We start from the raw sequence: 13,892 nt of genomic DNA on the forward strand, positions 1-13,892 counted from the left end.
TGTGTGTGTGTGTGTGTGTGTGTGTGTGTGTGTGTGTGTGTGTGTGTGTATTAAGTACATATGGAAGCTTTGTGTGAATCATATTTCTAATTTAGTATCTTATACCACCGAGCACATTGAGGCAATTGCTGTGTGTCTGCCTTCCCGCCTTTGCTATAAAGTAAGAAGGGCAGCAGACTGTTTCTGGAAATCATCTTTAATACTGTCTTCACCACAAATAGCAGAACATTACAGATTCGCCCCCCTTTGATTTCCTTAGTAGTGTTCATAGATTAACGTGGCTGGTAGATTTGCAGTCGGCAGGGCAAGTGTGGAGAGAATGGTAGTGGTTGGAGTTGGTGGTAGACTGTCGACGTGTTGTAGGGTAAATGCCAAGCACTGGAGGGGAAGTGCCACTCAAACAGAAACCTACGATCGTAGTTGTTGTAAATATTAAGAGGAGCCCCTCCACACCCACACCTGTATGGTGATCATCCAGAAAGATCTACTGTCACCTCTGCTTTGGTTAGTAACTAAAAAGAATTCCGCTGAAAATGCAACTAAAGTGACGATTTATTCTTGCCTGACTTGTTAACAATTTGTAACTTTCAGAGAAGTGTCACGAATAGCAAATTTTGAGTGAAGCCTAAACTTCTCTTGTAGACATGTTAAAATTTGTTCCTTTTGTCAAAACACAGCAGAGTTTACACGTCACCTCTCTAACATGTTCTGCAGGTGCAGTCACAACAAAATCCTGTAACAGTGGTTTATTAAGTTTATTAAGTGAGGAATTGATGACAAGTAAGGTCAGTAGCTTATGAAAAAGCACGTCCTTGATACAGAAATGAATGTGTCATGCCTTCACTTATGTTGTTCCAAAACACGCAGCGCTTCCTGGTTCACCAGCAATTGATGGCCCTTAAAAGTTAGTCTTTCATTAAAAAAAATCTGTAGCTAGTGGAATAACAGTGTAGATAATAAAGTTTCGCATACTATCCATCTATCAAAATACTCTCCTCTTTCCTTAATACCATTTGTCAAAATCTCGTTTCGGTATCTCAAACCATTTGCCATTTGAGATATGAGGAAATTTATGGACATTTCATTGTGGCTCTATTGCTGGTGCGCGCGATAGCAAATTAGTGCGCCACATGAAATAAATTGGTGACTGAGACCTCCATCCAAGCCTAAAGAAAAATTCAATATGTTAATTAAATTTCGCATGCAGCAACATATGTAATATGCACCAAACTCAAAATAATAGCCCCCCCCCCCCCCGCCCTCCCGGCCTATTTTTCATTGCAAACTTTTCGAATTTCGCGCAGTCTTTTACACATATCATTATGAAGCTGATGTCTTAAAGCTATAAGTAAGGCAAAAAGATTTTTTATACCATATAGTTTCTGTAAGATCATTTGAGGATGATTGCAAGGCATACGCCACCATTCTGTCATTGCAGTGTGTCACCAACCAGCTGAAAGGGGACAAACAATGTTGTCATCTTCTTCCGAAAAAATGAACTCCTGCATAACTTTAGATGAAAATAGGTCACTGTTCACCAGCCACCGTATCCTTCGCGTACTCTACTTACTGGATTTGTATGTCTGTGTTTGGACGTAAATTTACCAAAGCAGTAAGACACACAAAACATGGGGGGAAAAAAACTCAGGGAAAAATTGTGTTTGAAGAATTCCAAACACTGTTTTTCAAACAATTTCACGCATTTTAATATCTTGTAATTGGGAAATTGCTGGTTCAGTTATCACCAGAAGCAACCTATTTCAACTTTCATTTCATTTCCATATTTATTAACAAATGGAAATATTAACAAATTTTTTTAGTTTTTAGTTATTAATTACATGAAAATGAGAGCATTCACAATAAATTTAATTTAGTACAAAAATACAAAACATCAAATAGAAAATAAGTTTCCTGTTTCTAGAGATTGAACACTGTTATTGATTTATACATTTTTAGATGTGGAAGTAAAGAATTTCACATTTCAGCATAAAATTTTAATTTATTGTAATTTACAATTAAAATTAAAATTTATTTAAAAAGTGATATTCTATATTTGTTACTAACATTCCCATTTGATGAAAGATGGTGGTGATGAAAGATGATGAACTAGGGACTTTGTGACTACTAGAGTTTTACTTTATGCTCCCAGCTGATGGTGGGTAAAATAATTTCACCATATTTCGGGGGACAGTTAAATTTGTTGATACCACATTGTTAATAGTAGCATTACATAGTTTAGAATGAAAAGTTTGTTTCTTAGGAAAATATGTAGGTTTTATAAGGGGAAAATAAAAAAAATCTGGCAAAAAAGTGTAAAATATTCTACATTTTTTATTCTTAACAATGCTAAAAAATCTTTGCTTGCAAAAGCCTTTTTAAATTTTTTGGAGAAGTGTGCCTACTGCTTTAGGAAATTGATTTCTAGGTGCTGACCTCAGCAGTATAAGTATGAAGAAAATTGAAGAGATCATCTTGTAAGCGCAAGTCTTTAACTGGCTGATCATTAAAGTTATGAATATCTAGAACTGCGTGTACACAACTGTACATGCTGCAAGGATAGTGACATAAGGCTGTTTTGCTGACAACCCAGGGGGAGGAGTTAAAACAGCTTGAAATAATAAGCTGCATCCAGAAGGTGGCTGTCTACTTGGATGACCCTTTACTTGTGTCCAAAGAATGGAAAAATTCTGGGCTCCAGTTGCGCGCAGTTTTTTTATGCATTTCAGAGTCAAACAAACAGTTTCCAGTCATTTTTCTTTTATTAATGTGTTCTGAACATTTGTTTTTGTTGGGTTGTAGTTTCAAAATACAGGAATCGCACCTAATTTAATTACTGAACAACTTTATTTGTAGTTTCCTGTATGGAGGATAACATAGAACTGGGAACAACATATCTGAAAACGCGCACATAGCGACATGTATGGATACTAACGATATTACATGTCAGTAGAATTGGAAGCTCAGCACACTTCCTCAGGCTTTACGAACAATTATAAATCATTAAGTTTATGGTTCTAGTCTAGTTGAAGTCAAAGTGCTTAAACACATTTATGTGCTTCGGTGCAGGAAGAGCCTTTGGGCATCTGTTATCACGTATTCTGTTGGACCAACAGCTCTCTTCTTGTGTCAACATCATGAGATTGCTGATGAACCTTGTAGCCTTCCATCAGAACTCGTCAAACAGCCTCTATGAAACTGAAGATTCTTTTGTTGCACTTGATGTAGGTCAGTTACTTTGAAGAATATAAGTATTCGCTTATGTGCTTACCAGTAAACAAAATCATGGCTGTTACTGTACTAGCTTAGCTTACTGACTGCATAGCATGTCTGGTTGAGTACTGATGGCAGTGAACATCAATGCTCCATCCAGTTCTGAAACCATGATCCTTGACGTCAAATCTGGCAGGTAACTCATCCTTAATTTGTTTTGTTATTTCTGCACCTGCTGAAAGAAGTCTCGTCTACTAAAGTGAGTATGAAGACTAGACAGTTTTCATACACTGTTTACAGAGATGCATGGACCAGAATTTGTGGGTTTGATGAAGTTGATGTTAGATTTACATTCAACTTCTCACCACTTTTGACCAGCTTGGTGCCGCTTATAAATAGCTGTTCTTAGTTTGCACCCTGTATCACTGGATTTCAATGTTTGGAATGTGTCACTTGCCTTCTTGACTATATGATTATCTTTCTCTTCACCTCTCCTGTTTTGTAAGAATTCAACCAGTGTATCTAGCTTTTCGATAAATATTTCTGTGTCAATTTTACCAAGAGAAATGCAGTGATGATATCCAGTTGGGAGACATACAAGTTAAGCTTGACTGACAAAGCCATGAGTAGTCCTAAGTATTAGATTCTTGCAATTGGAGAGACCATTTCCACATAGTCAACTCTAGGTTGTTGACGAAATCCCCGTGCATTTATTCTTGCTCATCTCCTCAGCAAAGATCCATCACTATTGTATTTCTTCCTCAAAATAATTCTAGAGTCAATTACCCTTTCATTCATTGGTCTGTCTGTGATGTCCCATGTATCATAGTTGACCTGATTTCATCATACATAGCTTAAAGCACTCTTGGTGATTCGGAACAAGTAATGAATCATTGATGTTGACCTCTGTTCATTTGCTATGAAATTATCATGGTTTGAAACATCTGACGAGTCTACATCTGGCTCAAACTATTGAGCAGGTGTGACGATTGAAGAATTATTGTCATCATCACAGAAGTCATTGTCAGGGGTGAATTCGTGTCCTGCAGTGATTGGAAGTCTGTATGCCTTATTTGGAAACCCTTGTTTCTTGTTCGCACCAGCTATGGTGTACCATCTCTCCATCTTGTTGCCATGTTAACACCATTGCTTTATGGCAGAATAACTTCTTATTCAAAGCTGTAGAATGGTTTGTTGTGATGACAAATTGGATTCATTGTTTGTATCATCACTGAAATACCCACTCCTGGAATTGATGTTGATACCTCCTCTTTGGTGGTGAACTGGCTCATCTTTGTTGAGTCCACATAAGTTTGCTGGGGCTCAAAACTGTCATGATGAAGGAATCTCACATCGATTATCAAGAGAATCGCGTAATTTCTTGTACCCACACACAGTAGGCTTTTGAACAGTTAAAATAGCCTACAAAAATCTCTTCCTGCCAAAGAAAGGAAAGTGTGACCCTCAAGGCAATTTATCTAGGATGGCAATGTTTTGACGAAATGTATGAACACGAGATACATCAGGTTTTCTCTTCAGCCACTTGCATACAGAGTTCCATTGCTTGGTCCTTGAATTAAACGACAATTTCAAATGTAGTTAGCTGTGTTGACGGCTTCAGGCTAAAATGATGATTGTTGACGTGACTCGAGCAACACTTCGCCCAATGAACAGTTCTTTCATTCAACACCACCATTCTGCTGCAATTTGTATGGAACTGTTAGACATTGCTGTATTCCCACCATTCTGAGGATGGAGTACATTCTTTCAGTGCTGTACTTCATATCATCGTCTGACTGAAAGGATTTAATTGCATGACCAGTCTGAGTTTAAACAGTGTTTTTGAATTTGACAGATTTGTTACCAATATCTCCTTTATGTTGAAGGAAATATACTTTACACTGTCTGATGTAGTTGTCTATAAATGCCACCAAAAAAAAAAAAAAAAATTCCCCACCCTCTGAAGATATATCTCTTACTGGTCCACTGACATCCAGAAGTTCATTTGAGTTCCTTTCTTTGTGGACGAAGGAAATGGATGTGATTTTTCCTTCAGGACACACAGTGCATCTAGTGAGATAGATGTCACTGAATTTCAAACCTGTAACGGGAAGTCTTATTTGTGCCCTTGTTACAAAAGCTGCATTTGTATGCTGAGCTTTTTTTTTTTTTATTACCATTTGTCACTGTGGCTAACAGGACTTTTTTAATTTGTGCACAAAATGCTTACCTTGTTTAACAAACATTGCAGCACTTACATTTTCACTGTCTTTCTGAATCCTTGCAGTATGTTCTTCAAAGATATTTTAATTTTAGTGTCTTGATATCTGGTAGATGGTAACAGGATTCAATAGCACATTTAAAATTGTCATAAGTGTCCGTAGAGCAGCATTATTGACGATAGATTGCCAGCGGTTGCTTGTAACTTGTTCGCAGCATTGAAGAATTCAGTAAGATATTGTTACATCATCAGTGGGTTGCATTTTGTGAAACGTGAAGCATTTGAGCAGCTTTGCTTAGTCAGCAGGTCCTTCGGACGCATAAATTGATTTTAGTCTGGGCTATACTTCATGTGACATAGTGCAGTTCTTTACTTGCTTCAGATCTGTCTGATTGATTTATAAAATCAAGTTTTCTTTTGCCATTCTATCTGCTGCTAGCCGTGCTTTGTATGCAGCTTCTGCCACAGCAAGCATTTCACCTTCACCACTCACTACAAGTTGCATTACTTTTCCAGATAGATATCCCCGTGTGTAATTTTTGAAGAGTACTTGCATTGGTTAAACTTGTATTCTCTAAGTATTGTAATTATTTTATGACAGCATTTCTGGTCGAACTCTGTGTACAGTGGTCATTTGTGCCATATTCGTCACATTAACGAGTTTATTTCTACACTTTCTCTGTGTGAAAAATGTTGCTTTTACCAAGTGCGTAACCTGCGCCCAGTGTTGTGGTTTGGAAGTAATGGGCACACCATTTAACTATGGAACATCTTTATTTGTACTTTTCTGTACAGGAAGTAAAATAAATCTTGAGAACAACAGACTTGCAAACATGCATATAGCAACAGCTATGGGCACCAGTGACATTAAACAGTGGTAAAATTTGAATTTTGACAGCTTTGTGTGTAATAGTCTTCTCCTTGAATACTGTCATCCTACTTTTACTCAGTCTAATTTATTTCGCATAGTGCTTATTATTTTATTACACCGTTTGATTACACTTTCGTTAAGGAGTGTGTGTGTGTGTGTGTGTGTGTGTGTGTGTGTGTGTGTGTGTGTGTGGAGAGGGGGGGGGGGTTATTATGATAGATTTCACCATTGAAAAACAAACTGTTTAAGAGATGAAATCTAATAACATATTCATTATCTACTATTTAGGACTGCTGCAATTCATTTGGGAAGTGTGGTTTTTATCAGAACTTCAAAGGGAAGCCATGTCAGAAAGATGTTGTTTGTAGTAATTGTTTTACATTTCTCCTCCGTAACCAGACTGGTTAGTAGAACTTCCATACTGGTTTGTGTTGTTTCATCCCCTGATGCTTTCCTTTGTCCTTCATAATCATGTTCCACGAGACTTAGTTTTTCATTGGTTGACCTCCTCCTTGTCATTGTGTAATTGTAGCTTTTGTGAGTACACCCTCATTTTGAAAGAAAACGTCCTCTGCAGATTGTGCTATTGAATTCTGTTTGCCGGCCGGAGTGGCCTAGCGGTTCTAGGCGTTACAGTCTGGAACCGCGCAACCGCTACTGTCGCAGGTTCGAATCCTGCCTCGGGCATGGATGTGTGTGGTGTCCTTAGGTTAGTTAGGTTTAAGTAGTTCTAAGTTCTAGGGGACTGATGACCTTAGAAGTCCCATAGTGCTCAGAGCCATTTGAACCATTTTTTGAATTCTGTTTCTTTCCTTTAGAGAGAAGACAAAACAGGTGTGGGAACGCTGTGAAGATATTATGGCAAGGTACATTGCAGCAACTGAAGAAGTCGCAGCCACTGAACGTGAGAAAGCAGTTGTGGAAAGTGTGAAACTGCGTGCTGAGGGAGAAATAGTAAAACTTAAACTGCAGCTCCTGAAGAGTGAAGAAGGTAACTTTGATGGAATATTTTTTTAAGAAGGCAGTCTGTTTTGTGTGACTAATTTTGTTTAGAGAAGCTTGCTTTGATGATTAAGATAATACAGAAAAATACTACAATCAGTTTTGTTATAGTAATAAATATGTTGATAATTATTACAGGTACGACAGCCTTTAAGAAAAGGGGGCTTTAATAATAACAAGTTGTCACAAATTTAGCAGTTACTTTGAATCAGTAGTGCAAAATCTCATTTGGTACCATATACAAGTATGGGGTTTGTCTGTTTTCCCAGTAATTGCAGAATTTAAGGTACATTTGTCCTGGTATATTGATGCCAATGCAAAATTTCAACTTACTGAAAGAAGTGTTATTAGGGTGCTTCAAAGCTGCAAATCACTGTCAAGCACATGGAGTAGTACATGTGGTGAGCTTCCAGCATAGAGATAAAGAACGATACAGTGTAGAAACCACAAAAAGCTAATTGGATTTGTCATCTTAAGTTTGAAAGTGTGAGCTGCCAGCTCACATCTGACAAAGTGTAGCTTTCAAAGAAGATGCTGGAAATTATAAGTGGTCCTAAGTATTATGCAGGAACAACCATGTGAGTCTAACAGAGCTGTAACCATTTGACCTGGCTTTTTCAACATGAACATAATATTCATTATCACTTTAGTGTGATATGGAACCTACGTAATTTCGTGTCACAGTTTGACTACTTAGCTACATTAATGAGCCAAAATATGGCCACTGCCCTCTATCAGGTTGTATGCTGCCTGGTGGCAGTGAGCGTACTTGATGGAGTAAGAGAAATATATGAGCGGAGCAGAAACAGAACAGTTAAAGTGGAGTAGGGGACACTTTCTAGTGCTGATATGTGGCGAAAATACTTAAATCCACTGACTTAAACAACTTTTACAAAAATCAGATTGTTGTGCCCCAGTGCTTGGGAACAAGCATCTCGGAAATGGCAAAGCTGGTTGTCACACATGGAAAGTGGTTGAAGAATGCTAAACCGCAAGTAGGCAACAAGAAGTTGGACATCCATACTTCATCACAGAACATATGGACCGGAGGCTTGCCCACTCTCTAAAGCAGGATAGGCGGTGATCTGTGGTAGATCTGATAACAAAGTACAGTGCTGGTCCAGGCACAAGTCTTCTGTAGCACACGGTTCAGCACATGGTGTTGAACATGATATTCTCTGCAGAGAACCCCTGTGTGTTCCCATGTTGATCCAACATCACCACCACCACCACCACCACCAGTTATGGTTACTTTTTGCTTGGTATAATTGAGATTGGACCACGGATAAGTGGAATTTTGTTGCCTGGTTGGAGGAATCCTGTTTATCGCTAAATCAGATTGCTGCTTGTGTCCAGATATGGCGTCATCCAGGCAGATGGCTGCTCAAAACATATAACGTGCTATGGACGCAGGCCAGTGGGAGCAGTACTATGGGGGACTTTTCACCTGGGCTTCCATGGGACTGCAGCAGTAAGTGAAGGCACCATAAGGCTGTGGACTATGTGAACATTATTAGGGATCACCTGCAATCCCTTATGCTTGATATCTTCCTCAACAGTGAGGGCATCTTCAGGAGGACAACTGTCTGTGTCACAAGGCCAGAATTGTGCTGCAATGGTTTGGCTAGCATAATAACGAACTCGCTTTGATGTCTTGGCCATCAAATTCGGCCTATCTGCAGCTGATGAAACCCAGTTGGAACACTTTTGGGCACCCGCTCCATGCCCACAAATGAACCACCTATAATTTCGTGGAGTATGTGATTTGTACTTAGGCATCTGGTGCCTCAAAACTCTGGAAGCTTATCAAGTACTTGTTGAATTGATGCAATGCAGAATCACTGCTGAATTGCGTTCCAGAAGAGGACCAATTCACTTTTAAGTAGGTGGTCATAATGTTTCGGCTCATCAGTGTACATACGTGTCAGGGGTAACATTCAGGATCAGTGGTTAGTATAGGTATGGGGGGTAGTTGTAACCACTGAAAAAATTCAGTGTGTAAAATAAGCACTCTGGATGTGAGAGAATACATATGAGGCACTGAGAACCATAAGGGCCCAGAGGACAAACACACAGTTTTGAGAAAAATATGTTTGTGAAAAACAGATTACAGACAAACCACAAGTCTCATAGGTCTGAATTGTTTTTTTTTAACCAAGTCTAAACATCTTATATTTGCTAAGAAAAAATAATGTACCCACTTTATATAATAAAATATCAATTAATGTATAGGATTATATTATTATTAATGTTTATGCACAAAAGTCCATATATAGTTTAGTGGCAGTAATGTCTTTTGAAAGTTGTAAAATTTGTCACTAATGTGAAACTAGAATCAGGTATAATTACAGATAAATAGTTATGACCTATTCCAATACTACATGGTCATAATATCACCATCATTTTCATTTAGCACAATCTAAGGCTTGATGCCCTATTACTACTAGATACAAGATATAGGCCCCCCCATGAACCATGGACCTTGCCGTTGGTGGGGAGGCTTGAGTGTCTCAGTGATACAGATAGCCGTACCGCAGGTGCAACCACAATGGAGGGGTATCTGTTGAGAGGCCAGGCAAACTTGTGGCTCCTGAAGAGGGGCAGCAGCCTTTTCAGTAGTTGCAGGGGCAATAGTCTGGATGATTGACTGATCTGGCCTTGCAACACTAACCAAAACGGCCTTGCTGTGTTGGTACTGCGAACGGCTGAAAGCAAGGGGGAACTACAGCCGTCATTTTTCCCGAGGGCATGCAGCTTTACTGTCTGGTTAAATGATGATGGCGCCCTCTTGGGTAAAATATTCCGGAGGTAAAATAGTCCCCCATTCAGATCTCCGGGCGGGGACTACTCAAGAGGACGTCGTTATCAGGAGAAAGAAAACTGGTGTTCTACGGATCGGAGCGTGGAATGTCAGATCCCTTAATCGGGCAGGTAGGTTAGAAAATTTAAAAAGGGAAATGGATAGGTTAAAGTTAGATATAGTGGGAATTAGTGAAGTTCGGTGGAAGGAGGAACAAGACTTTTGGCCAGGCGAATACGGGGTTATAAATACAAAGTCAAATAGGGGTAATGCAGGAGTAGGTTTAATAATGAATAAAAAATAGGAGTGCGGGTAAGCTTCTACAAACAGCATAGTGAACGCACTATTGTGGCCAAGATAGACACGAAGCCCATGCCTACTACAGTAGTACAAGTCTATATGCCAACTAGCTCTGCAGATGAAGAAGAAATTGATGAAATGTATGATGAGATAAAAGAAATTATTCAGGTAGTGAAGGGAGACGAAAATTTAATAGTCATGGGTGACTGGAATTCGAGTGTAGGAAAAGGGAGAGAAGGAAACATAGTAGGTGAATATGGATTGGGAGAAAGAAATGAAAGAGAAAGCCGTCTGGTAGAATTTTGCACAGAGCATAACTTAACAATAGCTAACACGTGGTTCAAGAATCATGATAGAAGGTTGTACACGTGGAAGAATCCTGGAGATACTAGAAGATATCTGATAGATTATATAATGGTAAGACAGAGATTTAGGAACCAGGTTTTAAATTGTAAGACATTTCCAGGGGCAGATGTGGACTCTGACCACAATCTATTGGTTATGAACTGTAGTTTAAAACTGAAGAAACGGCAAAAAGGTGGAAATTTAAGGAGATGGGACCTGGATAAACTGAAAGAACCAGAGGTTGTACAGAGTTTCAGGGAGAGCATAAGGGAACAATTGACAGCAATGGAGGAAAGAAATACAGTAGAAGAAGAATGGATAGCTCTGAGGGATGAAGTATTGAAGGCAGCAGAGAATCAAGTAGGTAAAAAGACTACGGCTGGTAGAAATCCTTGGGTAACAGAAGAAATATTGAATTTAATTGATGAAAGGAGAAAATATAAAAATGCCGTAAAAGAAGCAGACAAAAAGGAATAGAAACGTCTCAAAAATGAGATTGACAGGAAGTTCAAAATGGCTTAGCAGGGATGGCTAGCGGACAGATGGAAGGATGTAGAGGCTTATCTCACTAGGGGCAAGATAGATACTGCCTATAGGAAAATCAAAGAAACCTTTGGAGAAAAGAGAGCCACTTGTATGAATATCAAGAGCTCAGAGCAGAAAGGTGGAAGGAGTATATAGATGGTCTATACATGGGCGATGTACTTGAGGACAATATTATGGAAATGGAAGAGGATGTAGATGAAGATGAAATGGGAGATACGATACTGTGTGAAGAGTTCGACAGAGCACTGAAAGACCTGAGTCGAAACAAGGCCCCAGGAGTAGACAACATACCATTAGAACTACTGGCGGCCTTGGGAGAGCCAGTCCTGACAAAACTCTACCAACTGGTGAGCAAGATGTATGAGACAGGCGAAATACCCTCAGACTTCAAGAAGAATATAGTAGTTCCAATCCCAAAGAAAGCAGGTGTTGGCAGATGTGAAAATTACCGAACTATCAGTTTAATAAGCCACAGCTGCAAAATACTAACGCAGATTCTTTACAGATGAATGGAAAAACTGGTAGAATCCGTCCTCGGGGAAGATCAGTTTGGATTCCGTAGAAATTTTGGAACACGTGAGTCAATACTGATCTTACGACTTAACTTAGAAGAAAGATTAAGGAAAGGCAAACCTACATTTCTAGCATTTGTAGACTTAGAGAAAGCTTTTGACAATGTTGACTGGAATATTCTCTTTCAAATTCTAAAGGTGGCAGGGGTAAAATACAGGGAGCGAAAGGCTATTTACAATTTGTACAGAAACCAGATGGCAGTTATAAGAGTCGAGGGACACGAAAGGGAAGCAGTGGTTGGGAAGGGAGTGAGACAGGGTTGTAGCCTATCCCCGATGTTATTCAATCTGTATATTGAGCAAGCAGTAAAGGAAACAAAAGAAAAATTCGGGATAGGTATTAAAATCCATGGAGAAGAAATAAAAACTTTGAGGTTTGCCGATGACATTGTAATTCTGTCAGAGACAGCAAAGGACTTGGAAGAGCAGTTGAACGGAATGGACAGTGTCTTGAAAGGAGGATATAAGATGAACATCAGCAAAAGCAAAACGAGGATAATGGAATGTAATCGAATTAAGTCGGGTGATGCTGAGGGAGTTAGATTAGGAAATGAGACAGTTAAAGTAGTAAAGGAGTTTTGCTATTTTGGGAGTAAAATAACTGATGATGGCCAAAGTAGAGAAGATATAAAATGTAGACTGACAATGGCAAGGAAGGCGTTTCTGAAGAAGAGAACTTTGTTGACATCGAGTATAGATTTAAGTGTCAGGAAGTCGTTTCTGAAAGTATTTGTATGGAGTGTAGCCATGTATGGAAGTGAAACATGGACGATAAGTAGTCTGGACAAGAAGAGAATAGAAGCTTTTGAAATGTGGTGCTACAGAAGAATGCTGAAGATTAGATGGGTAGATCACATAACTAATGAGGAGGTATTGAATAGAATTGGGGAGAAGAGGAGTTTGTGGCACAACTTGACAAGAAGAAGGGACGGGTTGTTAGGACATGTTCTGAGGCATCAGGGGATCACAAATTTAGCATTGGAGGGTAAAAATCGTAGAGGGAGACCAAGAGATGAATACACTAAGCAGATTCAGAAGGATGTAGGTTGCAGTAGGTACTGGGAGATGAAGAAGCTAGCATGGAGAGCTGCATCAAACCAGTCTTAGGACTGAAGACGACAACAACAACAACAACAACAAGGTATAGACACTAAATTCCATTAGCAATACTAGAAAACAGTTGAGTAGTGCAGAGCAACAAAATTATGCTTTGGGCCCACATGGAAATGAATATCAGATAAATCATTGAGGCAGTTTCTCGTTAATGTTCAGATAAACAGCATGCACCTATAGGTATAGGGAAAAAAACTGGTTCGTTATAAAATCAACACGTGCCACGTGCGTGCATATATGCCGCAGTCTCAAAATAGATGATTGTGTGCTTTAGGACCTTATTGTTCTCAGCACCTCATTTACACTGAGAGAATGTTTGCACAGCAGCTTTGCTAACTGCAGTTACGAAGACATACTTACTACTTAACGTGAGTTCTCTCCTACTTTTTGGAAAGCTGCTCTCATGAATAGTAGCCTGTCTGCTCCTACATGCTAGACAGTAGACATAGTATCATTTGGGGCAGCAGCTCTCCCAAAGAAGACGTGGCCATTTCAAGTGGTACAGCAGCATCAGAAACGTCTGGCGGCAGTATTAACCTGACATACTGGTGCAGCAGCTGCTGCACATTTGAGAACACTGTGGTAATCATCATGAGATACTGCAGGCATTGTGATTAGGACAGGAGCTCTACCAATGTCCACTCTGTGTACAAACACATTCATTTATGAAAATATATGATCAAGATAACTAACCTACAAGAAAGACAAGAAGGGATGCAGGGGAGCACTATACTTTGTTCATATATATACGGAAATTGGATGTTATTCTGGCCTCTTACTACAGCCAAGCAACAAAAGCTATTTTTCAGACTATTAAACACTTACTAGCTGACACATCACGTGACAGTTGTGCAATATAAAAAGAATTAGTGAATTTCCATCTGACAGTGTTTGTTTTTAGTCCTGGCTGGT

General features: G+C 39.2%; 1 protein-coding gene across 1 annotated transcript in view; it reads left to right on the forward strand.

Annotated features, from left to right (window-relative positions):
* LOC126194884 (protein Spindly-like) overlaps window positions 1-13,892 on the forward strand; it is a 153,884-nt gene that overhangs the window by 112,383 nt on the left and 27,609 nt on the right. Inside the window, exon 10 of the mRNA XM_049933233.1 lies at window positions 7,121-7,293. Coding sequence (XP_049789190.1) covers window positions 7,121-7,293 — 173 coding nt within the window. The remainder of the gene's footprint in view (window positions 1-7,120; window positions 7,294-13,892) is intronic.

The sequence above is a fragment of the Schistocerca nitens genome, chromosome 7 (genome assembly GCF_023898315.1).
Source record: "Schistocerca nitens isolate TAMUIC-IGC-003100 chromosome 7, iqSchNite1.1, whole genome shotgun sequence".
Classification (NCBI taxonomy): domain Eukaryota; kingdom Metazoa; phylum Arthropoda; class Insecta; order Orthoptera; family Acrididae; genus Schistocerca; species Schistocerca nitens.